Source organism: Budorcas taxicolor, chromosome 8 (genome assembly GCF_023091745.1).
Source record: "Budorcas taxicolor isolate Tak-1 chromosome 8, Takin1.1, whole genome shotgun sequence".
NCBI lineage: Eukaryota > Metazoa > Chordata > Mammalia > Artiodactyla > Bovidae > Budorcas > Budorcas taxicolor.
In genome coordinates this window covers 56279163-56304675 of record NC_068917.1, presented here as the reverse complement: position 1 = coordinate 56304675, position 25513 = coordinate 56279163, and the positions used below count along the sequence as shown (strand labels likewise).

Genomic DNA, 25513 nt, shown 5'->3' with positions numbered 1-25513 from the left:
CTATTTACAGAGCAGCTCTCAATGAGAATGACCTGAAGATCAGCAGAAAATCTCTTCAAAACTAAAGATATAAAAAGGATCAAGACAGGTGGAAGGAAGGTAGACACAGTGCAGTAAAGAACCATACCCCCAGGTAGGCCACAAATGGAAAAAGGATCATTGTAATTGCAGAAGTTCTCCCCCAAGGAACTAGGGGTACAACCCTCATCAGGCTGACCAATCTAGAGTCCCCAGAATGAGTGGCTTTGAAGACCAGTGGGGCATACTTTTGGGAGAGTCAGAGAGCAGTTGCAAACAGACTCTACTCTTAAAGGGCACAGACTCTCACATGATCTAAGACCAAGGGAAGAAGCAGTAATTTAAAAGGAGCCTGGGTGAGATCAACTTGCTATTAGAGAGCCTCTCTGAGAAGCAGGAATCTTCAGGGACTCACACTGGGGACAGAGACACTGACAGAGCTATATTTGGGCCCTTATTCAAACACAAGGACAATGCTCTAGGAAGCACCATTTTGGAATCCTCTCTCTAGGTCATAACACTGGGACCTGGCCTAACTCACCAGTTAGTAGATACCAGTCTTGGGACATCCCATATCAAGCAGCTAGCTGAATGTGGGCACAGCTCCACCTACCCACAACAGGCCAACTCCTATAGGATCCCCTGAGCTCCTAGCTGGCCCAGGAACCAGCTCTGCCACCAGTGGCCCAACACCAGCTTTGGAACCCTTGAGCTCTTCAATCATCCAAATAACTGACCTTGACCCTCTCAACTCTGGAACACCCCAAAAATTGCAGCCAGCTTTGTCAGGAACTAGCCTTGCTCAGCAATTCCACTCCTGAGTATTTATCCAAACAAAATGAAAACAGTAATTTGAAAGATATATATACCCCTAAGTTCACTGCATTATTTACAACAGTTAAGAAATGGAAACAATCTAAATGTTCATCAGTAGGTAAATGGATAGAGAAGATGTGGGTGTGGGTGTGTGGGTGTGGGTGTGTGTGTGTATACACACATGCACACCACAAAATATTACTCAACCATTATAAAAAGAAGGAAATCTTGTCATTTGTGACAACATGGTGTCCAAGATGACATTAAATCATACAGAGAAAGATAAATACCAAATGATTTCACTTATATATAGAATTTAAAGAACAAAACAAATGAACAAACATAACAAAAAAGAGTTACTGATATAGAGAACAAACAGGTGCTTGCTAGAGAGGAGAGATGGGGGAGGAGAGAAATAAGTGGAAGAGATACAAACTTTCAGTTACAAAATAAATGAGTCATGAGTACAGTGTGGAGAATATAGTCAATAATTATGTAATATCTTTGTATGGTTACAGATGTTAACTAGAGATGTAACATAGTTATCTTTTTGAAATGTACAGAAATACTGAATCACTATGTTGTGTAACAGAAACTAACATAGTTCTGTACGTCAGCTATACTTCAAACAAACTCATAAAGAAAAGAGTTAAAATCTGTGGTTATCAGAATCAAGGGATATGAGAAGGGCAATCTGGATGAAGATAGTCAGAAGGCACAAACTACCAGTTGTAAGATACATAAGTACTACAGATATAATGTTCAACATGATAAATTATTCACTGTTGTATGTTACATAGGGAAATTGTTAACAGAGTAAATCCTAAGTGCTCTCATCACAAGAAAAAATATTTTCTATTCCTTTAATTTTGTCTCTACATAAGATGATGGCTATTTACTAAACTTGTGTTGTAATCATTTCATTATGTATGTAAGTCAAATCATTATGTTGTATACCTTAAACTTATACAGTGCTATATATCAATAAAACTGGAAGTGAAACAATAATGGATACCATTTATTCCATAGGAAAAAAAAAAGAGCAATAAAACTGATATACTTCTAGCCAGAATGATTAATAAAAAAGTATAAATTATAAATATCAAGAATAAGGGAGGTAATATCAATATAGGTATTAATGAATAAGAGAATATTATTAACTTTATGACATAAAACTCTACAACGTAGATGAAAGACATGTTTCTTGAAAATATTAACAATCACTCATAAAATAATTCATATAGCACCAAGCTTACTAAACAAATGGAAATTGTAGTTACAAATCTTCTACAAGCAAATCCCAGCCCCAGTGGCTTCACTGGTGAATTCCACCAAATATTTAAGGAAGAATTATAACTGTACTCAAACTATCACAAGGGTATACACATCAAACTTATCAAACTCTATACTTTTAAAAATATTGAATTTATTATATACTAATTACATCTTAAATAAGGCTGTTTTTAAAATGTTGTTGATGGAAAGTGGCAGGAGGGACACAGACATGCCAGGAACCAAAGAGAAGGAGCAAAAATAAAAGGAAAACAATAAATAGAATGAGACTAAAGAAAAAGTACATAAAGAAAAGAGCAAGTGAAAGGTTTAAATAGAAATGAATCCCAGTTGCAAAAGGAACATGGTATTAAATCTAGAATGTGTGATTAAGAGATACCACAGTAAAAGTTTTGGAACTATCTGGATATTCACTTAATTTCCCTAATTACTAGTTCTATGCAGAGTGAATATATAAGATTGTACTCTACTTTGTGTGGCTATGTATGTGTGTGTGTGTTTAATTAGCAAATCAGAACCACAGCACAAAGCTGATAGAGTACTTTGGGCATGCTGTATTTCCAGAGAATTAATATATTAGAAATTCTCCTATTTCTTCCATAACCTTCTAATTTTTGAAGAACTGCCAATAAGTACAAATATATTTCCTCAGATAACAAATTTTATAGCATGTCTAATTATCTAATATTTTCTAAGTATTTATTTATATAATCACTAAATTTTTATTTTTTATTGGAATATAATTGATTTACAACATTTACTTTCCGGTGTACAACAATGTGAATCAGCCATAAGTAGACATATGCCCCCATCTCTCTTGAGTCTCCCTCTTCCCCCCATTTTGCCCCTCTAGGTCACTACAGAGCACTGAGCTGAGCTTCCTGTATTTTCCAGGTTTTTAGAAACTAGAAAACAATAATTGATTTTACCAAAAAATACTTGAGGAAGGGAAAAAAAAACCCACAAAATTAAGTATAGTTATAATAAAATTAAATTCAATTCTAAAAAGAAAACTCAAAGATACCAAAGCCTTTAATAGAAAAAAATTAGAAAAAGACTGCATTCTACATAAATACACTTGTGAAAAGCTTACCTGTATAGTCGCATTTCACTTAGCTTTATCGTTATCAAATCAATAATGGGTGGGGGGTTGGTCGGACTCTTTGTTATTACATGGAATGTATTTTTCATTGTAATTAGTCCAAAATCAGCAACAAAAACATTTTCAGAAACTGGAGACTGTGGGATAACCACAACAGGGGCTTTGATGTGAACATCCAATGCCATTCTAGAACTCCTTTGTGCCAGTTCTTTTACACCAGTAGCAGCCATTTCTGCTGCCTGAACAGTTGCCTCAGCTAAGGCTTGTTTACCTGCTTGAAAATTATCTATAAAAGCCTATAAAGAAAACAGAATTATATTCTTAAAGCTACCATTAATGGAAAAAATTATTAAATATATCACTATTTATGATTTTACCTCCATAAGAAAAACCTTCTCTTGGTACAACTAAGCAACAGTTTATTCAAAGTCTGTCTACATTAAACCTTAATCTTCTGCAACAGAAGTTGGGAAACAGAAAGATACAGATACAGAAACACAGTAAAACAATAAAAACCTAGTCCCTGGAACAAAGCAGCGTGGGGATGTAGCAATGTTTCACTGGTATCTATTTCTCTTTTTATCTCACTTTCCTAAGGGCTAAACAATTGTATTTCCCTATAAAACCTCAATGCACAGAGAGCTTATTACATTTGTAAGGTAAAACAGTAATAAAAATGTTTGTCAAGAAAAACTGCATGATAACCTCAGTTAAAACGATCACAGAGACAACAACATTATTTATTTAGAATCAAGAGCTGACTCATTTGAAAAGACCCTGATGCTGGGAAAGATTGAGGGCAGGAGGAGAAGGGGACGACAGAGGATGAGATGGTTGGATGGCATCACCAACTCGATGGGCATGGGTTTTGGTGGATTCTGGGAGCTGTTGATGGACAGGGAGGCCTGGCGTGCTGCAATTTGTGGGGTTGCAAAGAGTCAGAAACGACCGAGAGACTGAACTGAACTGATTATCTAGTTTATACCACAATTTAGTTAAAGGAATGAATAGTGAAGTCAGAGACAGGCATGACACTCACAGGAAAAAAATATCAGCTGCCAGCTAAAGAAAAACAAACTATGAAAGGCAGAAATAGAGTTTAGATACCTTAGGGAAATGTCATCGGGATTAAATCTAAATCCCACAAAGCCCCAAATATTCATAGAATACAATAGAAAATGTAATTTTCCTAATGATTATCTGAAACCAAACTGGACTTCAATTGTATATTTAGCACTTTGAGTCAGAGCTGAAAGGTAAAATACTTAAACGAATTACGTATAAAATAAGGAATTAAATATATATAACATATATAAAAGGTACATATATACATATATTTAATGTCTATAAAAATACATACTTCAATTAACTAGAACATTCCCATGTGAAAAATGACACTATATAAATGACACTATACATTTCAGTCATGATAAATCGTACCCGGAATATTTTTTAAAAGCAGGGGGAAATAATCAAGCAAGGAATTCCTTATCTATGCTTGAGAAACAGCAAACACTTTCCAACTAGTAGGCAAAAATAAAAAAATCAATTAACATACTTACCAATATAGAATACAGAAATTTTTTGACAAGAACTACTTCAATGCAACCAACAGTTAAATTAACTTGCATATCAACTACATTCATATCTGTGTATGCAGAACCAGCAGTTGCACCCATATAAGAAACCATTCTGAAGCTGAAAACTTCTTTACCGGTAATATAAACAGCCTTAAAGAGAGAAAATTTCAATCGTCAAAATCCACTTTGGATAGAATGTCTTCAGGGCAAAAATAAAAACAAAACATACACACATATTTGGAAAATCTTCAAAACAGTCAAGCCAAGTATAAATAAGACAATAATTCTAATGTCCTTACTAGAATGTATACAAGATTATTCAAAACAGAAGTGGCAGTTCCCTTTCGGGATGAAATCAATTTGGTAGGTTTGGCACAAGATTTTTTTAGTGGGAAAAACAGAAAAAAAAAATATCACAACACACCTTTTCATTTAGTGAGTATACTTTTGTACTGAGAACTGCCATATAAATGTATTTTGCATTCACTGTCAAAACTTATAATCTATTTTCTTGATCTGAAGTATGTGAACAGATTTTCCAGATCCTTCAAAGGAGTCTTCTCCTATCACAAAACGTCTGTTCCTTATTAGTTTGTTGAGTCATCTCAACTGCCAAATAAGAATTATGTACAGCAGTATGACATCTCAAGCTCCGCAATAAATTGAAAATGGTTGGTGATATTAGCAGATGCGGAATGACAGAAATATTTTGAAAAATAAACAGAGTACTCACTAACTTAATTTTTAACTACTTTATAGTTTTCTTGACCCTCCTAAATGCTAGAAGCAGGGCAGAGGGCTGAAGAACCATAAGTAAACAAATTCCAACCATGAAACAAAAAAACCTTAGGAATCAGAGATAGTTGACTAAAGGCTGAGGTGTAAGATGAGATTCTACTGAAGTCTATCAGTATTCTGCTTCTGCCTAGGATACAGAATGCTGAAGAGAGGTCATTGCAAACCTTAAGAATGAGAAAAACAAAAACAGACAAAATATAAATTTTTTAACTTTTCTTAAAGAAAGAGCAGTCACTCAGTTGTGTCCAACTCTTTGCGACCCAAGGGACTGTAGCCCACCAGGCTCCTCCGTCCATGGAATCTCCCAGTCAGGAGTACTGGAGTGGGTTGCCATTTCCTTCTCCAGGGGATCTTCCCAACCTATGGACTGAACCTGGGTCTCCCGCATTGTAAGCAGACGCTTTACCCTCTGAGCCACCAGGGAAGCCTCTTAACTTTTCTTAAAAGCATTAGAAATCTGAGGCTACAAGCCAACCAAGCGGCCTGAAATCTAAAGAAAAAATAAGGTACCTTCAAGAAAGACAGACTCTAAAGCACCAGCTCACCTAGGATAAGGGGCAGGAGAAAAGAGACGCCATATACCATATACATTAGGTAAGAAGAACTGAGATAAAATGGTAAAGGTTGACTATGAACTAATAATGGTAGACACAGAATCCCTGGGAGTCACAGACACAGAAGAGCTCACACTCAGTTGTAAGCATTTCATTGTGCACTTTATGTTGGGAGTTCCTAAGTGACTAGAGTCACAGTGGAATACCAGAGGAAGATTTCCCTGCTACAATCCTCAAAGAAAGGAGAAGCCTCCTCCCTGGAAAAGGCCCAAAGTACAATCAGGATTATTGCCTCGAACAGAAGCCTTAAGAAATGATGGGAAAGGCAGTAACCCTGTTGCCCTCAGCTCTCCATTAACGTGATTTAACTCCCCATGCTAATACGTTAGCAGAGAAAGAAGGCACACTCACTTTGAGACATAAATACTATTCACTTCCATCTCTATTACCCTATACATGATGTCTGACAGTCAATCATTAGCTACAAAACACTCCAAAAAGAATGAAAAAAAAATGAATGACAAAGCAATCAATAGAATCAGACTTGCCTATAACATAGATGTTGAAACATTCAGCCAATGGATTTTTCATTATTATTAATAAGGCAAGTGCTTTGAGTGGAAAATGTGGAAAATATGAACGAACAGATTAAAGAATGCGAGCCGAGAAATGGAAAGCAGAAAAAAAGGCAAACATTAAAGATTAAAAAACAGGGAAGCAGATGAAGAATACTTTCAGTGGGTTTATCACTATATTCAATGGAGCCAAGGACACAGTGAGTGAACTTAATGACAGGTCAACAGAAATTATACAAATGAAACATAATGAGAAAAGAATGGGAAAAGAACAGAGGATCTAAAGGTCATGGGATGATCTCTAACAAGAATCTAAAAGTAATTTTTGGAACCCAAGAGGAAGAATAGGGACGAGATGGAGGACGAAAGGGAGGTGAGGGAAGAGGGAGACAGAGGTAGGAAGAATTACCTCAAAAGACATAAAAAATTTGGAGAGAGAGATCCAAAAAGCACAGAAAACTTCAAACAGGACAAATATGAAAATATACTTATATATATATATATATATAGACACACTATACACAAAGTCAGATAAAGACAAGAAATTATGTACACCTAGCAAAAGTATCACTCAGATAATGAAGGTGAAATTAAAGTGCTTTTTTTCCCTAGTTCTGATCCCTCCTTCCTGTCAGAAGATGAGATAAATCATAACTAGCAGAGGCGAATGATAAGAAATCATTAACTTCTTCAGGTGGAAATAAAAATAACAGAATTTTGAAGCTACATGAAAAAAATAATTCCAGAAATGGTTAGAATAAAGGTAAGAATGTATATGTTTTGTAAAAAATTAATTTCTCTAAAAGAAAACTAAATCAGTACATATACATTGCAAACTTTCAGCATACACAAAAGTAAAACATACTACAATAACACTGTGAAAGGCAACAAAAGTAGGAACCGACAGTAGAGTGTTGCTAGGATGCACTACATAAGCAGTAAAATATTGTCAGAAGGTAGACTATAATATCCCTAATACGATTAGATTAATCAGTGAAAAGCAGAACAACTTCCATAAGTCACATGAGTGAGTCCAACAGAGGAGAAGAAATTTTCATAAAACAGAGAAGAAAGTTTCATAAAACAGTGTTTAGTGCAGAGATTGTGGCCTAGGAGACAACAGGCATAGATAAGGGGTAAATAAAAAGATCACACTAAAAGATGGGTATTTTAAGTAAAAAACTGTATTTTGAAACATAAGGTCCCCTTCATTCTTCATCCAACTGGCTCCCTGAACTTACACTGTCAGGCCTATACTTATAGTACTTTTCTAAAAGGAAAATGACTGGCATGAGAGAAAAAGAAAACAAACAAACAAAAAACTCTAAAGATACTCAAGTTTTGAGGCTATAAAATCACTTGCATCACTGCCTACAATCTGCCATGATGCTCACTTGTCCAAAGTCTTGCCTACACAAAGCTTCCAATCAGCTCTGAATATTTAGGCAAAATTACCAAGTCCTTCTAAGAGAAAGACAGTGAAACTGTCATCAGGATCAGCAGCAGCAGTTTGACTGAACATTCACACTAGGCCAGAAAATACAAAATAACATGCTTAAAATCATCTAGAAAAGAAAATGCAAGCTGAAGAATCAAAATCCAGAGTACTCTGCAAATATAAATGTAATGCAACATATAAATGTTTGTGGAGTATTATTCTTACAACTATGAGCCCTGCCTAAGAAATCTATTGGGGAATAAACTTATGAGTAGCCAAAATTTTGGAGATGTCAGCAGAAAGACTGGTGAAGACTCCCATTTAATAAAGAAGAAATTTTTTTGAATATTCTGAATCAGAGTATTACCATTTTGCAACCCTTAATGAAATGATGGTTTTTAACATTACAAAGACAGCAAGAAACTATATGCATCCTTTGAAGATATTCAGCACAATCTATGAAGCATTCTTGTCTCCCCAAGCCCCGCAAAACAAACGAAACAAACTCCCTGAATCTCACTGATGAAATTTAACTTATCAATTTTATTTTCTTGGGCTCCGAAATCAATGCACATGGTGATTGCAGCCATGAAATGAAAAGACACTTGCTTCTTGGAAGAAAAGCAATGACCAACCTAGACAGAGTATTAAAAAGCAGAGCCATCACTCTGCTGACAAAGGTCCGTACAGTCAAAGCCATGGTTTTTCCAGTGGCCACGTATGGATGTGAGAGTTGGACCATAAACAAGGCTGAGCACCGAAGAATTAATGCTCTCGAACTGTGATGCTGGAAAAGATTATTCAGAGTCCCTTGGACAGCAAGGAGATCAAACCAGTCAATCCTAAAGGAAATCAAGCCTGATTATTTATTGGAAGGACTGATGCTCCAATACTCTGGCCACCTGAAGCAAAGAGCCAATTCACTGGAAAAGACACCGATGCTGGGATTGAAGGTGGAGGGGAAGGGGATGACAGAGGATGAGATGCTTGAATAGTATCATCAACTAAATTGACACGAGTATGAGCAAACTCCAGGCAGGGAAGTCTGGTACGCTGCAGTCTATGGGGTCACACAGAATAGAACATGACTTAGCAACTGAACAATAACTGTACATGGTAAGAAAAGGATATCTATTTAAATAAATGAAGCTAGGAAAAAAGAAGCCAATGTTAAAAAAAGTGAAACTGGATTCCAGCCTCAATCATTGTAAACAAAATCAGTTTCAAGTAGGATGAAACATGTAAGTGAAAGGCAAAATCATATAACTTTTAGAAGGTGATGTAGGGGAATACCTTTATGAATTCAGAGAAGAGACTGATTGAGAAAACGTAAAACTCTCAAACCAAAAAAGGATAAAATTCAACTTCATTAAAATTAACAACTTTTTTTTTTCTCAAAAGACATCATAACCAACCTGGGAGTAACTATTTGAAACAAAAATAAACTAAGCAAGGAATAATATAGAACAAATTAAATGATTTCCTACAAATCAATGAGGAAAAAAATTAACATTCCTTCCCCCAAAATTGGTAAATTAAATCAGGGGTCAGCAAACTACCAACAGCAGAATTAGGTAAGAATGATTTTCATATCTTTAAGTAGTCAAAAATAATCTAAATAATAGTAATATTTTGTGACACATGCAAGTTATATGAAATTTTTATTATCCATAAAATAAAATTTTATTGGAACACAATCAAATCACTCATTTACACATTACCTATGGCTACTTTCACATTACAATAGCAGAGCTGAATAGTTTTAACAAAAACTGCATGGCCCACAAAGCCTAAAAGACTTAAAATCTGGCTATTTACAGAAAAAGTTTGCTGGCTCCTGGGTTTAACAGACATTTCATAGAAAAGTAAGTATAAGTAGTCCATAAATATATGAAAAATATGCAACTTGATTACTGGTAAGAAAAATACAAACGGAAAACACCGTATTATATACTCCAGATCTTCAAAAAACTTAACACGACAGTTTCAAGCACTGGCATTGAAATAAAATACCAGATCACTCTTTGACTGCTCCTGGGAGTACACAACTCTCTGGAAATGCTTACATAAGATATGTCCAAGAATATACCAGGAGACATGTACAAGACTAGTTACAGAAGCAATGCTGATAAAATGAACAGAAACCAAATATCAATAGAACAATGAATAAATATTGATATACACTGGAATCAAAGTTAACAAAAAAGGAAAGGAAAATGGGGGTAGGACAAGAAGACACAAGTCAGAAAGTTCATCTTGTAGCTTTTTCTAAGTTGGATTTTAACCTTAAATATGCATTAAAAATAAAATTATAGAGGGAAAAAAGTACAGGTCTTTTGGATCATCAAAAAAGCAAGAGAGTTCCAGAAAAACATCTATTTCTGCTTTATTGACTATGCCAGAGCCTTTGACTATGTGGATCACAAGAAACTGTGGAAAATTCTTCAAGAGATGGGAATACCAGACCACCTGAACTGCCTCTTGAGAAATCTGTATGCAGGTCAGGAAGCAACAGTTAGAACTGGACATGGAACAACAGACTGGTTCCAAAGAGGAAAAGGAGTACATCAAGGCTGTATATTGTCATCCTGCTTATTTAACTTCTATGCAGAGTACATCATGAGAAAAACTGGGCTGGAGGAAGCACAAGCTGGTATCAAGATTGTCAGGAGAAATACCAATAACCTCAGATATACAGATGACACCACCCTTATGGCAGAAAGTGAAGAGGAGCTAAAGAGCCTCTTGATGAAAGTGAAAGAGTAGAGTGAAAAAGTTGGCTTAAAGCTCAACATTCAGAAACGAAGATCATGACAGATGGTTCCATCACTTCATGGGAAATAGATGGGGAAACAGTGGAAAGAGTGACAGAGTTTATTTTCTTGGGCTCCAAAATCACTTCAGATGGTGACTGCAGCCATGAAATTAACAGATGCTTACTCCTTGGAAGGAAAGTTATGACCAACCTAGACAGCATATTAATAACTAGAGACATTACTTTGCCAACATAGGTCTGTCTAGTCAAGGCTATGGTTTTTCCCGTGGTCATGTATGGATGTGAGAGTTGGACTATAAAGAAAGCTGAGCACAGAAGAATTGATGCTTTTGAACTGTGGTGCTGGAGAAGACTCTTGAGAGTCCCAAAACTCTCAAATCATTTAATATAAAGAACAACTATATATTTAAGATTAGTCAACAGTTCAGTTCAGTCGCTCAGTCGTGTCCGACTCTTTGTGACCCCATGAACCGCAACACGCCAGGCCTCCCTGTCCATCACCAGCTCCTGGAGTCGACATATATATAATGTTAATTAATAGAAGTTCATACCTTTTTGTATATAGCTGTTATGTCAGAGTCCAGGACAATTATATTCCTTAGCTTTGCATTTGTTTCAGTCACTGATGGCCTCATAATGATTTCACAATCAAGCCCTAAGGGGAAAAAAGAATCATTCAATTCCTTTTCTTTCATTTAGTAGTTCTGAATTCACTTTTTATCAAATCTTGTTACCTTCTATCTTAATTTCGGAAATGTTACGTTTCTGATCTTGAATAAAGATCTGTAAACATGATAATTCTGCTAAAATCTGCAAGGTAATAGTATCTTCATTCTTGGATGATTTTAAAGCTGCAAAAAGAAACTCATATTGTAAAACATTACACAAAAATTTTAGTAGTAGTTATCTTACTACACTTATAAAGTAACTGAAATCATAACAATAATGCGAATACTAAAGGAACATCTGATTTGCAAACTGAAAGCAAGCACCTACTAAGATATGAATTCTAAAAAAACAATCAAATCCAATGAAACCAAAGCCAAACAAATGTAGACGAAGAGACAAAATAGTTCTAGATGATAACATTTGAAACTAAGTCATAGCTGTAAAACCAATCTTTGGCAATTTACTGATAACAAGATGATTTTTGTTATTATCCAACTTATAACTTTTGACTGCTTAAAAATAGCAGTCAATTTTCTTCCAACTAAAAAGTAAATTTAAAAAGAGAAAAAAATTCCCACCAAAAAAAGAGTGGAAATTTAGAAATTGTCACATGTCGGGGACAATCATTTAATCATCCACAACTCTGTAAGGTCCTTCCCAAATCTTCCTGAATGTTAAAACAAAATTTTGACAGAATGGTCCACCAGGTATCAAATATTCTGTGTCATATTTAGATCTGAAACATTTTTATATTGATAATATAAAAGTTAATTCATAAACAATACAAACACTAAAAACTGCAACAATAATAGTAAAAAATGGTCTTAAAAGTTATATAATGCTTACTGAACATTATTCTTACTATAAAGTACTATAATTATTAAAATAATGTGGCACTTATAAGCACCTGGTTTAAAAATATACACTCATATTATTGAAATTTTGTTAGTTCTATGTTTCTAATCTAAAATAATATTTTGTTGTTCAGTCATTCAGTCGTTTCCGACTCTTTGAGACCCCATGAACTACAGCATGCCAGGTTTCCCTTTCCTTCACCATCTCCTGGAGTTTGTGCAAACTAATGTCCATTCAGTTGGTGACGCCATCTAATCATCTCATCCTCTGTCAACCCCTTCTCCTCCTTGCTTCAATCTTTTCCAGAATTACTGTTTTAAATTCATGAAATCTAACTATATTGAATTTATAATTTTCAGATGGCACTAGTGATCAAGAACTCATCTGCCGATGCAGGAGATGGAAGAGATGCAGATTTGATCCCTGGGTCAGGAAGATTCCCTGGAGAAGGGCATGGCAACCCACTGCAGTGTTCTTGCCTGAAGAATCCCATGGACAGAATCAACTAAAATGAATGACTAGATAAATAAAAGCTACTTTCTTCCGCAATAATCACTTTACTAATATTTTTTTAAATTAACTTGGTACATAATCAATCTTTCCAGATATTAATCTAGGCAATAGAATTCTGAAGTCAATATCATAAGTTAATAATAAGCCCAGAACCAAAGTTTATTGATCTACTTGGTAAAAATTTGAAGTTGAATTTTAAAGAAACATACGTATTTTTTTGATAACCTCCCCTTTGTCTTCAGTCTCCACAATATGTACTGGGGCTGGTTTTTCCTCCAAATATGGAAGGATATTATTAAAATAATTTATTGTATTCAGAAGTGCTTCAGTATGTAAATGAATATCCAAAGACGAAAAATTCACCTAAAGAACAAAACTGATTTTAGTAACACAACAAATATTTGTTTGCCTGTTGTATGTTCTTTGTGGTATAAAGGATACAATTTATAATAGTCAATTTTTATCCTCAAGGATCTTACAGTTCCAGTTAAAATTTTTATAATACATTTGCTTAGAATTACAGTATCTAACTAAAAAATAAATTATTATTCACTTATACCTTTATCAGTTGCACAACACTGTTATAAGCATTCTTCAATGTTGTTGCGGGTAAATTATTTTCAGCCTACACAAAGTGAGAAATACAAATCTGTTAGATTATCACAGGAACACAATTGTACATAGAATTATACAATGGTCCTAATACACATTTATATAATTTTTTGAGCTATTTATAAACATATAATTACTTAAACAACTGCTTCACCAGAACAAAAGAAACTTGTTAAGTACAGAGCAAGTATTCAATAAATGCTACATACTATCTTATTACCAAGAGTAGAAATTTAGATAAAGAAGATATGGTACATACATATAATGAAATATTCGTCATAAAAAAGAACGAATCTGAGTCAGTTCTAGTGAGGTGGATGAACCTAGAGCCTGTTATACAGAGTGAAGTCAGAAAGAAAAAAACAAATATCATATATTAATGCATATATATGGAATCTAGAAAAATGATATTGATGAATCTATCTTCAGGGAAGGAAAGAACATGCAGATATAGAGAATGGACTGCCAGACAGTCGGGGAAGCAAAGAGTGGGACAAATGGAGACAGCAGCATAGACATGTATACACTGCTACTGCTGCTGCTGCTGCTAAGTCGCTTCAGTCATGTCCGACTCTGTGCGACCCCACAGATGGCAGCCCACCAGGCTCCTCCGTCCCTGGGATTCTCCAGGCAAGAATACTGGAGTGGGTTGCCATTTCCTTCTCCAATCACTACCATGTGCAAAACAGACAGCTGGTGTGAAGTTGCTATATAACACAGGACCCCAGCCAGGCATTCTGTGAGGACTGAGAGGGGTGGGATGGGGGGTGGGGAGGCAGGCTCAAGAGGGAGGTGATAAATGTATAATTATGGCTGGTTTGTGGTATTCTATGACAGAAACCATCACAACATTGTAAAGCAATTTTCTTCCAACTAAAAAGTAAATTTAAAGAAAGAATAAAATTCCCACCAAAAAAAGAGTGGAAATTTAGATATTGTCATATGTAGAGGAAAATCATTTAATAATCCACAACTCTGTAAGGTCCTTCCCAAATCTTCCTGAATGTTAAAACAAAATTTTGACAGGATGGTCCACCAGGTATCAAATATTCTGTGTCATATTTAGATCTGAAACATTTTTATATTGATAATATGAAAGTTGTTTAATTCATAAATAATACAAACACTAAAAACTACAACAATAATAGTAAAAAATGATCTTAAAAGTTATATAACGCTTACTGAACATTATTCTTACTATAAAGTACTATAATTATTAAAATAATGTGGCACTTATATAAAAACAGATCAATGAAAACAAAGGCCGAAATCATATGTAGATGACAGTACACATAAATATTTAATAAACGATGACTTGGTTATCACAAGTCAACAGAAAAGCAATGGACCCACTGACAGCAGGAAAATTAGGTAACTTCAGACTATCATGGGAAATCAAGTGAAAGCTTCATCTTTTATAGTATACCACAATAAATTTCATCAAGATTAAAAAGTCTGTAGATTCCCTGATGGGGGGAAACAGTCAAACTGCAGGTCATTTCTACTTAGAAAGTGGGCTGCTTATTGTCCTGATACATTAAATGTTTATAAATCACAAGTTATCTAATAGAGGATGACAAAATAAAACATCTTGAAGTTTTAGGAGTTACAGTGATCACATCAGGATGGAGATTAAACTGAGTATTTCTGAACTTATAAAACTTGATTTAAATATCTCACTCAGCAGTATGCTTACCACGCTTGCATGCGAGGTAAGTTGCTTTAGTCACGTCCGACTCTTTGCGACCCCATGGATGGTAGCCCGCCAGGCTCCTCTGTCCGCAGGATTCTCCAGGCAAGAACACTGGAGGGGGTTGCCACGGCCTCCTCCAGGCCATCTTCCTGACTCAGGGATCAAACCCACATCTCTTAAGTCTCCTGCACTGGCAGGCAGATTCTTTACCACTAGCACCACTTGCTTACCATAGCAAGTATGTAAATCAAACTACTTACCTTCACATATTCCAGTGTTAAGAGATCTTCCATTGTGTTATCCAGTGTTGTAATCAAATAAATTGGTTTCTTGTTTTCATCTAAAAATAATTTCTCAAATTATTCTTTCATAGAAAAACTAATAGGAAATAAATGCAGGAAATATTAACAATTATAGAATTGGAAAAGAAGTATTTCCTGTATCAGTTCTGAATTCTGATCTCTGTATTACTCAAATCAGGTGGTCTTTCTTCCTTTATTTTAAAATCTACAAATGTAATTTCATCTCATGATTCCCTTTCCTTATGCCGCACTGCAAAAGATTCTTGTCTTACCTTTCTAAACTTGGATAGGAAGTTAAGTAAAAGTAGCAATCAGATAGAGAAAACAATGTTTATGAGGAACAATGAAAGGACATGAAGCGATTCTGGTCCTGAATCACAGAAGTAGTCAGAATCTCTAAAAATGACTGTTTACAAAAAACATCAGATAGTTGATGAGAAATAAGCTGTTCTGTGTATTAGTTTAGATTAAAATAAACTTGAGTACTGTATTATCAGTCTTTACAAATTATATTGTTGCTTCTGCTTAAAATCTAAGAAAATAAGCAAGGAAACTGCTGAAGAAGAGTATTTTGTGTCAAGTCTCTATAACCATCATTAGCAAATTACTTATGCCTTTGAAATCAATAACGAGATACTGGAAGATAGGAGTACAAACCAGTCATACTACTCATGAGGGAAAAAATACAGTGTATTTCCACAGAACCCTCCAGATTTAAGTTTATTAGTACTTAAGCTAGCCTTCTATTGTAGATGCTAATCACATTTCACTCCTTAAAGAAGTCTCCACTTTTTCACACATTTGTTCATTCACTGAAGAACTATTTACTGATTATTTACTTTGTGTAAGAAATATTGTATTCGCTTCTTGCTACTCTTTCTAAGAAAACATAAGCAAATGTATTACACAAATAGGTGAACTGTTAGTTGTATATCCTGTATTATGTATGCAAGGGTTTTCTTACCCTTTGCTCTTAGGGAAACAAACAATTATAAAAAAAACAAATATTAAAAATTTCTGTAATACTTCTGGGATTATTGCAAAGCACTATCAAGTTGGCTCACTTTTCTTTCCAACTGTCAGAGCAAACTCTTAATGCAAAAAGCATAATAAGGCAGAATTCTGTCTCTTGCATGTATGATAATTTTTTTAGGAAGAGATAATCATAACACAATTCACCAGATTCAAGTTCTGGAGGGGCACAGAACAAGTGTAGAGTATGGAACTAAAAATGTGTAAATCATTTCCAGTAACTAAGTTTTCAGGCCACAATACTTAATCTGCTTCCCAGCATACAGAGATCACATTTAATCCAGGGCTCACAGAAAAGGGGAAATTTCATTATACCAGTTAACAACATCTTTTGTCTGAGAATGAGTTCCCAGAGAAGATGACACTCTCAAATCCTTGATGTGTATATAAGCATATTCCTCACCTTTCTTATTCCCACAGAGAGTTCAGCTTAAGTTTTTAACTCCCTTATTTTAGTATCTCAGTTCACCACAGGGTGGGGGGATGGGGAGGACTCCTAAATGAGTTTGTAAGATTTCACAGGATAGCTTCCATTTAAAACTTAAATAACTTATAAACATTAAAAAAACAACAACAACAACAATCAAAAGGGAATTTCCTGGCAGTCCAGTGGTTAGGACTCAACACTTTCACTGCCAGGGCCCGGGTTTGATCCCTGGTCAGGGAACTAACATCCTAAAAGCCACAAGGCCATGCCAACCTCCCCCTCAAAAAAATTTTTTTTAAATTTTAAAAATTAAAAACGACACCACTTTCCAACATGAATTAAAAAAAAATAAGACCCAAGTATATACTGTCTGCTAAAAACCCACTTTAAATACAAAAGTACATATAGTTTGAAAGTAAACAGATGTTGAAAACTATATTATGCTAACACTAAAAAGAAGAAAGCAAGGATAGCTATGTTAATTTTCAGACAGAGCATACTTCAAGGCAAGCAAAAGTTGTAAGGGATAAAGGCATTAAATAATGATAAAGCAGTCAATTTTCCATGAGAATACAATCCTTAAGGTGTACTTATTGAACAATAGAAAGGAAAAAATGATCATAATGCAAAGAAAAACAGATGAACCCCTACCTTATTAGAACCCTTCATACTCTTCTATCAGAAATGAAAAAAAAAAAAAAATATATATATATATATATATCAGTAAGGACACAATTCAGCTCAGTAACACCATCAAATAACTGGAGGTAATGGATGTCTAGAGACTACTTCATCCAACAAGAGCATAATACTCATTATTCTTAAGCTCACATGGAATATTCACCAATATCAACCACATTCTGAGCCACAGAACACACCTTAGCAACTTTTAAAAACAGAAATCATACAATGTCTGCCTTCAGACCACAGAAGAATGAAAACAAAAATCAGTAACAGAAAACTAGTTGGAAAATTCCAAAATATTTGGAAAATAAACAACACATTTCTAAATAACACATGACTCAAAAAAGAAATCTTGAAGCAAGCATTAAAAACCCTTGGAATTAAATGAAATGTCCATGCTCCAATTCCCCCAAATCTGAGAATATGTTATCTCATATGGTAAATGTAACATTACAGGGGTGATTAAGGTCAAGATTAAGGGGAAATGATCTCTGATTGTCCAGAGGCAACCAATCTTAATTACCTTAGTTTTTAGAGTGGAAGAAAAGGTTAGCGAGACTACAACATAAGAAGGATCTAACACCTCATAATGGTTCTGGGATAAAAAAATTATTTGCAATGATTCAGAGAGGCCTGTAGGAGCCAAGCCCAATCTACACCTTATAAGCAGTAAGAAAATGGACTCAAATCAGATAAAACTGATGTCCTGCCAACACCTGAATGAAGAAGAAAGCAGATCTTCCCCTACAGCCTCCAAAACAGAAGTCCTGTTAATAGCTTGACTTTTGCCTGTTGGGACTTCTGTCAGACATCTCAGTTACACAAATTCAATAAATCTGTGGTAAACTGTTGTAATATCAATAGAAAACTATTTCGGTATTTTAGTATTCATTAAGTAGATTTAAATTTAACCATTTTTCTTAATGAGAAAAATTATCTTCATATCTCTCTAGCCTACTCCTTAGATCAAAGTATAATATGAAAGTTGAAGACTAACTCATAATATGTCTTGATAATATCAAATGTACTAACTAAATGTCTAGAGAATTTATATCTAGAAGCTAATCAAATAGTAAAATTAAGTTTTTTAATTAACCTCAGATATGCAAATGACACCACCCTTACGGCAGGAAGCGAAGAAGAACTAAAGAGCCTCTTAATGAAAATGAAAGAGGAGAATGAAAAAGTTAGCTTAAAGCTCAACATTCAGAAAACTAAGATCACAGTATCTGGTCCCATCACTTCACGGCAAATAGAGAAACAGTGGAAATAGTGACAGACTTTATTTTGGGGGGCTCCAAAATCACTGCAGATGGTGCTTGCAGCCATGAAATTAAAGACGCTTACGCTTGGAAGGAAAGTTATGACCAACCTAGACAGCATATTAAAAAGCAGAGACAACAAAAGTCTGTTACTTTGCCAACAAAGTCTGTCTAGTCAAAGCTACGGTTTTTCCAGGAGTCATGTATGGATGTGAGAGTTGGACTATAAAGAAAGCTGAGTGCTGAAGAATTGATGCTTTTGAACTGTGGTGTTGGAGAAGACTCTTGAAAATCCCTTCTACTGCAATGAGATCCAACCAGTCCATCCTAAAGAAAATCAGTCCTGAATACTCATTGGAAAGACTGATGTTGAAGCTGAAACTCCAATACTTTGGCCACCTGATGCGAAGAACTGACTCATTTGAAAAGACCCTGATGCTGGGAAAGACTAAAGGCGGGAGAAGGGGATGACAAAGGATAAGATGGTTGGATGGCATCACCGACTCAATGGACATGGGTTTGAGTAAATTTCAAGAGCTGGCAATAGACAGGGAGGCCTGGCGTGCTGCAGTCCATGGAGTCGCAAGGAGTCGGACACGACTGAGTGACTGAACTGAACTGAATTATTTTTAAAAACAGAGATACTTACCAAAATAATCTGGACATTTTAAGCAGACCTCTTTCAAAAAGGCATTTGCTTTCAAATCAAATGTTCTAAGCTCAATCTCTGTGCCCAATCCTAAGACATTAATTTCTACCACAGGTAGTTCACAGTCTCCAACAAGGTGACAGAACTGAATCAAAACCTAAAAAAGAAAGAAAAAAGAAACAACTATCTAACACAAAAAAAAATATTTATGCAGATGATGGCCATATTTGAATATATGATGTATACATATGATATAAATGATATGTATTTAAATTTAGGGGAGATCTTATACATATAAAATACATGCACTAGGCAAATTATTTTCAATAAATATATACTGAATAGTAATAATATATGTAAACTCTTAATTCTTTTTTTTTAAGAGGATTTATTTAAACTTTCCACAGGCAGATGTGGTCCCTCTCAGAAGGTGAGGGTGGCCAAATCTTTAATTATTAAGGAAATTAATCTTCAAAGGGGAAGGAGAATCACAAAGTAACATCTGGATTGAGCTTAAATAGGATTAAAACAACAATGTCTATTAGTAATAAGACTATATAAACAATCTGTAAACAGCAGAAATGACCAAAATTTAAATAAGCCTTATTAATTTTACCATGGTACATATAAGGCATACCTCTGGCACTTCAAATCTTATTTTATACTCAATCATATTTTTAAAACAATCTGGTTTCTGAAGTTTTTTCTGCTGAGGACTTTTAATTCTAGATGGAGATTGAAGAGGCTCTTCCAACGGACTACATGGTGCATCAAAATACTCCTCATCTGAATCTAAATACCACAGAACATTTTTTAAGACAAAAATCTACAGGACTGATTTAATAATAAAATTTTAATAATTTATCTGAAATAAATATGAACACTACAACACTACTTCAAAAAACTGAAATGTGAGTTTTCAAAAAACTGCAACATAAAAATAAAAAGCATATAGAGATTACAGCTGCAAAAATAAATTCTTAATGACAAAATGTATGGAAAATTACAAAATGCAATCTTTAGCATAGGCATCTTTAAAATCAATAGTCTAAAAACTCCCAAAGAAAATTTTATAGCAAATGCCAAGGCCAATTACTACCTACATGATGAATACTCAAAGGAACATACTAATATGCTCACTCTATCTGGAGAGCAAAACAGAACTTAATTACAAACTCTGAAACATTAAAAGCAGGCCCTGCAGTTTAAACAGAGAAGCTAAGATTAAGCACTATTTCACATATGTACAACTATATAGCCATATATATATGATAATAAATTTTTTAAACATACTTTAAAGGGTCCAAAATCCAGTCAAACTATTAAAAGAAGGTTTAAGAGAAACTAAAACCATCTAATATATCCCTAAAAATATAAAACTGAATTTTAGGATAGATGATCTCACAAACAACATTTCCTTCCCCTTCCCACCAAGCCTGGTCACTACAAAGAAAGGTAAACATTCTCTAGAAAACTGAGGATCAACAAGGCAATTTCTGTTATTTAACATTTAGCAATTTTTAAACTCTTAAAAAGAGTAAGACTCATTTATTTTTCTTTCTAATGTGGCTAAAAAAGCCTGTATTTCATAACAAAATATATACAAGACTTCATAGGTGAATGTAGATATTAAGGCTTGATTATTTTCCTTTAATAAGTAAAAAGAAAATGTGAAAAGTTAAAAAAATTACTATAATGAAGATCTCCAAAAGCTTAGTAACAGATTATAAATTAGACACAAACTTTCATGGGTTCTTTTAGATCACAATAGGATAGAGAAGATTAAAACTTACTAGCGGTCCTTGTTACTACAGGATTCAATTGTTTTTCGAAGCTTATTGAAGGAAAATTTCTTCACAATATTGTGTTGGCCTCTGCCACACATCAACATGAGTCAGCCATTGGTATACATGTGTCCCCTTCGTCTTTAACCTCCCACCCTTTCCACCCCTCTACATTGTTACACAGCCCCAGTTTGAGTTCCCTGAGTCATACGGCAAATTCCTTTTGGTTACCTATTTTACACATGGTAGTGCATATGCTTCCATGTTACTCTCTCCAGATAATCCCACTGCAAAAGGAATTTTAAGTGAAATTTTCTAGATAACATGCATATCTACTATAGCATGAAATTGTTTATGTGGTCTTCAAATGAAAATTATTTTTATAATCAATTTATAACAAGGAAAATTTTCTAAAGTAGCTTCATTTTACCATCTTCAACACATGGAATTTCCAAAAGAGGAAATTTCTTCTGTGACATCTGTGATGTTCCGAAAGAAGTGGATCTTTGAACCTGGAAGAAAAGTTAATTCACTCTCAAATGATACACAGACTTTTATTGTAAGTTATAGGACAACTGTGACAACAAATACACACACCCCTAAATCTGAATTAACTGGAAAAATTCCAGTCTGAACTAGAAAATTTGTAAATGTAAATTTAAAGGAGTGCTTTTACAATTTAAGGCTAAATATAAATTTCACACTGTTATAATCATTTCCTTGTTGACAGACTTTGTGTAGGAAGAAATCTAGATATACCTTAACATCTTACTAAATAAAGGAAGCCACCTCTATGGCATCCACAGGAAACAACCAAAGTCTCAAAAGCCTCTGTAGTTAGGGAGCTTGTACTTTTATTTTTAATTTTTTAAAGATAATTTAGTAAATTACTTTTCTACTGTCCTGAGCCAAGTAGAGCATACCAAAAAAATATAATTCATTTGAAAATGATAATAATAAAAGATACCCCTGAATCTTCCATCCAGGCCAAAAACCAAAATAGTACCACATACTTACCTAGAAGCATCTTATGTGCTACTTTCTTGATCACATTCCCTAAAATTGATGTATTTACTTGTTTTTAACCTTCTATGACTGATTTTATAAGTAAAATATTAATTAATTTTAATTAATATTATTTAACCTGTTTCCTTCTAAACTCAGAAAGAGGCAATAATATTGCATACATTTTCCTGTGACACTGTTTCAACAAAGTATTCTTTAAATTTTATCCATATTGATACTTTACTCATTCTTACTACTATACATTGATGAATATAAACCACTAGTTATTTGTCCATTACAATGTTGGTAAATATTTGTGTGGTTTAGAGATTTTTGCTTTTACTCACATTACCAGTATAACCATCGTTTAACACATGGGCTCAAACACAAGATTTTCTACTGTGCATGTATCTGAGTGGAATTTTATGTATTCACTTTTTTTTAATTTTACTTTATTTTACTTTACAATACTGTATTGGTTTTGCCATACATCAACATGAATCTGCCACAGGTGTACACGTGTTCCCAATCCTGAACCCCCTCCCACTTCCTTTCCCATACCATCTCTCTGGGTCATCCCCATGCACCAGCCCCAAGCATCCTGTATCCTGCATCGAACTGGACTGGCGATTCGTTTCTTACATGACAGTATACATGTTTCAATGCCATTCTACCAAATCATCTCACCCTCTCCCTCTCCAACAGAGTCCAAAAGACTGTTCTATAATCTGTGTCTCTTTTGCTGTCTCGCATAGAGGGTTATCGTTACCATCTTTCTAAATTCCATATATATGTGTTAGTATACTGTATTGGTGTTTTTTTCTGGCTTACTTCACACTGTAAAATCAGCTCCAGTTTCATCCACCTCATTAGAATTGATTCAAATGTATTCTTCTTAATGGCTGAGTAATACTCCATTGTGTCTATGTACCACAGCTTTCTTATCCATTCATCTGCTGATGGACATCTAGGTTGCTTCCATGTCCTGGCTATTATAAACAGTGTTGCAATGAACATTGGGGTACACGTGTCTCTTTCAATTCTGGTTTCCTCAGTGTGTATGCCCAGCAGTGGGATTGCTGGGTCAATCCCAGTTCCCACCAACAGTGTAAGAGGGTTCCCTCTTCTCCACACCCTCTCTAGCATTTATTGCTTGTAGACTTTTGGATCGCAGCCATTCTGACTGGCGTGAAATGGTACCTCATTGTGGTCTTGATTTGCATTTCTCTGATAATGAGTGATGTTGAGCATCTTTTCATGTGTTTGTTAGCCATCTGTATGTCTTCTTTGGTGATTTTTTGGGTCGTTTATTTTTCTGGAATTGAGCTGCATAAGTTGCTTGTATATTTTTGAGATTAGTTGTCAGTTGCTTCATTTGCCATTATTTTCTCCCATTCTGAAGGCTGGCTTTTCACCTTGCTTATAGTTTCCTTTGTTGTGCAGAAGCTTTTAATTTTAATTAGATCCCATTTGTTTATTTTTGCTTTTATTTCCAGTATTCTGGGAGGTGGGTCATAGGGGATCCTGCTGTGATTTATGTCAGAGAGTGTTTTGCCTATGTTCTCCTCTAGGAGTTTTATAGTTTCTGGTCTTATGTTTAGATCTTTAATCCATTTTGAGTTTATTTTTGTTATATATTCACTTTAATAAGTACTATCAATATGTTTTCACAAGTGTTTATAAGACATTATATGATGTCATCAGTAGATTAGTGTTTGTATGGCTCCACTTCCTCATTAACATTTAGCATTCTCAGACATAATCTTACTGGCATTTTCACCCTAGTTTTAATTAGAATTTCACAAATATAGTTACACATATCATAGGTTCATGGATTGTGTTTCTGCTTCTCAGAATCCTATTCATTTGGTGGAAACATTTTTACTGAAATATAATCTACTGCATATGAGTATGTAATTTAAGTATAAAAACTAAATTTCAAAAAGAAAACACACCCATGCACCCAAAATTCAGATCCAAGAACAGAATATTACCAGCAACTCAGAAGCTGCCCTCAGAGTCCTCAATCATCAGGCATACGCCACAAAAAGTAACAACTATGCTGCCCCCAATTTCAATATTTAATGTTTTGAAGTTTTTTACACTACATTCATTAAAGAAGATTTTGTTTTATGAGGTGAATAATAAAAGTGAACATCTTTCTTGTCTGTTTGCTCATTTCTTATTGGATTCCTGGACTCCTTACATATTTTGGATAGTCTTTCTCTTGTGGCTCAGATGGTAAAGAGTCTGCCTGCAATGCAGGAGACCCAGGTTCATTCCCTGGGTTGGGAAGATCCCCTGCAGAAGGGAATGGCAACCCACTCCAGTATTCTTGCCTGGAGAATCCCATGGACAGAGGAACCTACGGAGTTACAGTCCATGGTGTTGCAAAGAGTCAGATTCGACTTAGCGACTAACAGCTTTTCTAAGTTGTATGGGTTGCCAATATTTTCCCAGTTGGATAGACAGCCTTTTTTCATTATTAACAGTATCATTCAAAAGGCAGAAAATGTTAATATCTATGAATTAAAATTTACTTTTTTCTCTCCTGTATTTGTGCCTATTTATCCCAAGACACTTTTATCCACCACAAGAACTCAAAGATTTTCTCTGTTTCTGAAGGTTTTCAAACTTTACACCTTTGGGCATTTACATTTAAGTCTCAGTTCCATCGCAGGTTAAATTCCATGTATGGTATATGTTACAGGCTGATGTTCACTTTTTTCCCTACATGGAAATCTAACTATTTTAAAACAATTGTTGAAAAGACTAGCTTACTTAGTTGCACTGGAAACTTTGTAAGAAATAAAATATATATATTAACCATATTGTTAAATTTATTTCTGAATTCTATTCTACTTTCGTTATCTTTATGTCTATTCTTATGCTGAAACAATACTTTCCTGAATAAAGGAGCTATAAACTAAGCCTTGAAATCAAATATTAGAAACCCAACATTATTCTTATCCAAATTTTTTGGCCAACATATGTTCATGTATTTCCATACATGTATTATAATAAACTTGCTAACTTCCAAAAGAAAAATCTGGTATTTAGATTAGGACTGTGAGAA

General features: G+C 34.7%; 1 protein-coding gene across 1 annotated transcript in view; it reads right to left on the bottom strand.

The window, feature by feature from the left end:
• The window catches only part of VPS13A (vacuolar protein sorting 13 homolog A), a 269575-nt gene that overhangs the window by 127774 nt on the left and 116288 nt on the right, over positions 1–25513 (bottom strand). The window contains exons 24-33 of the mRNA XM_052644629.1: positions 21863–21944; positions 20286–20440; positions 19649–19805; positions 15553–15632; positions 13547–13612; positions 13197–13350; positions 11685–11801; positions 11502–11605; positions 4792–4959; positions 3221–3525 (exon numbers count right to left, since the gene is read on the bottom strand). Coding sequence (XP_052500589.1) covers positions 3221–3525; positions 4792–4959; positions 11502–11605; positions 11685–11801; positions 13197–13350; positions 13547–13612; positions 15553–15632; positions 19649–19805; positions 20286–20440; positions 21863–21944 — 1388 coding nt within the window. The remainder of the gene's footprint in view (positions 1–3220; positions 3526–4791; positions 4960–11501; positions 11606–11684; positions 11802–13196; positions 13351–13546; positions 13613–15552; positions 15633–19648; positions 19806–20285; positions 20441–21862; positions 21945–25513) is intronic.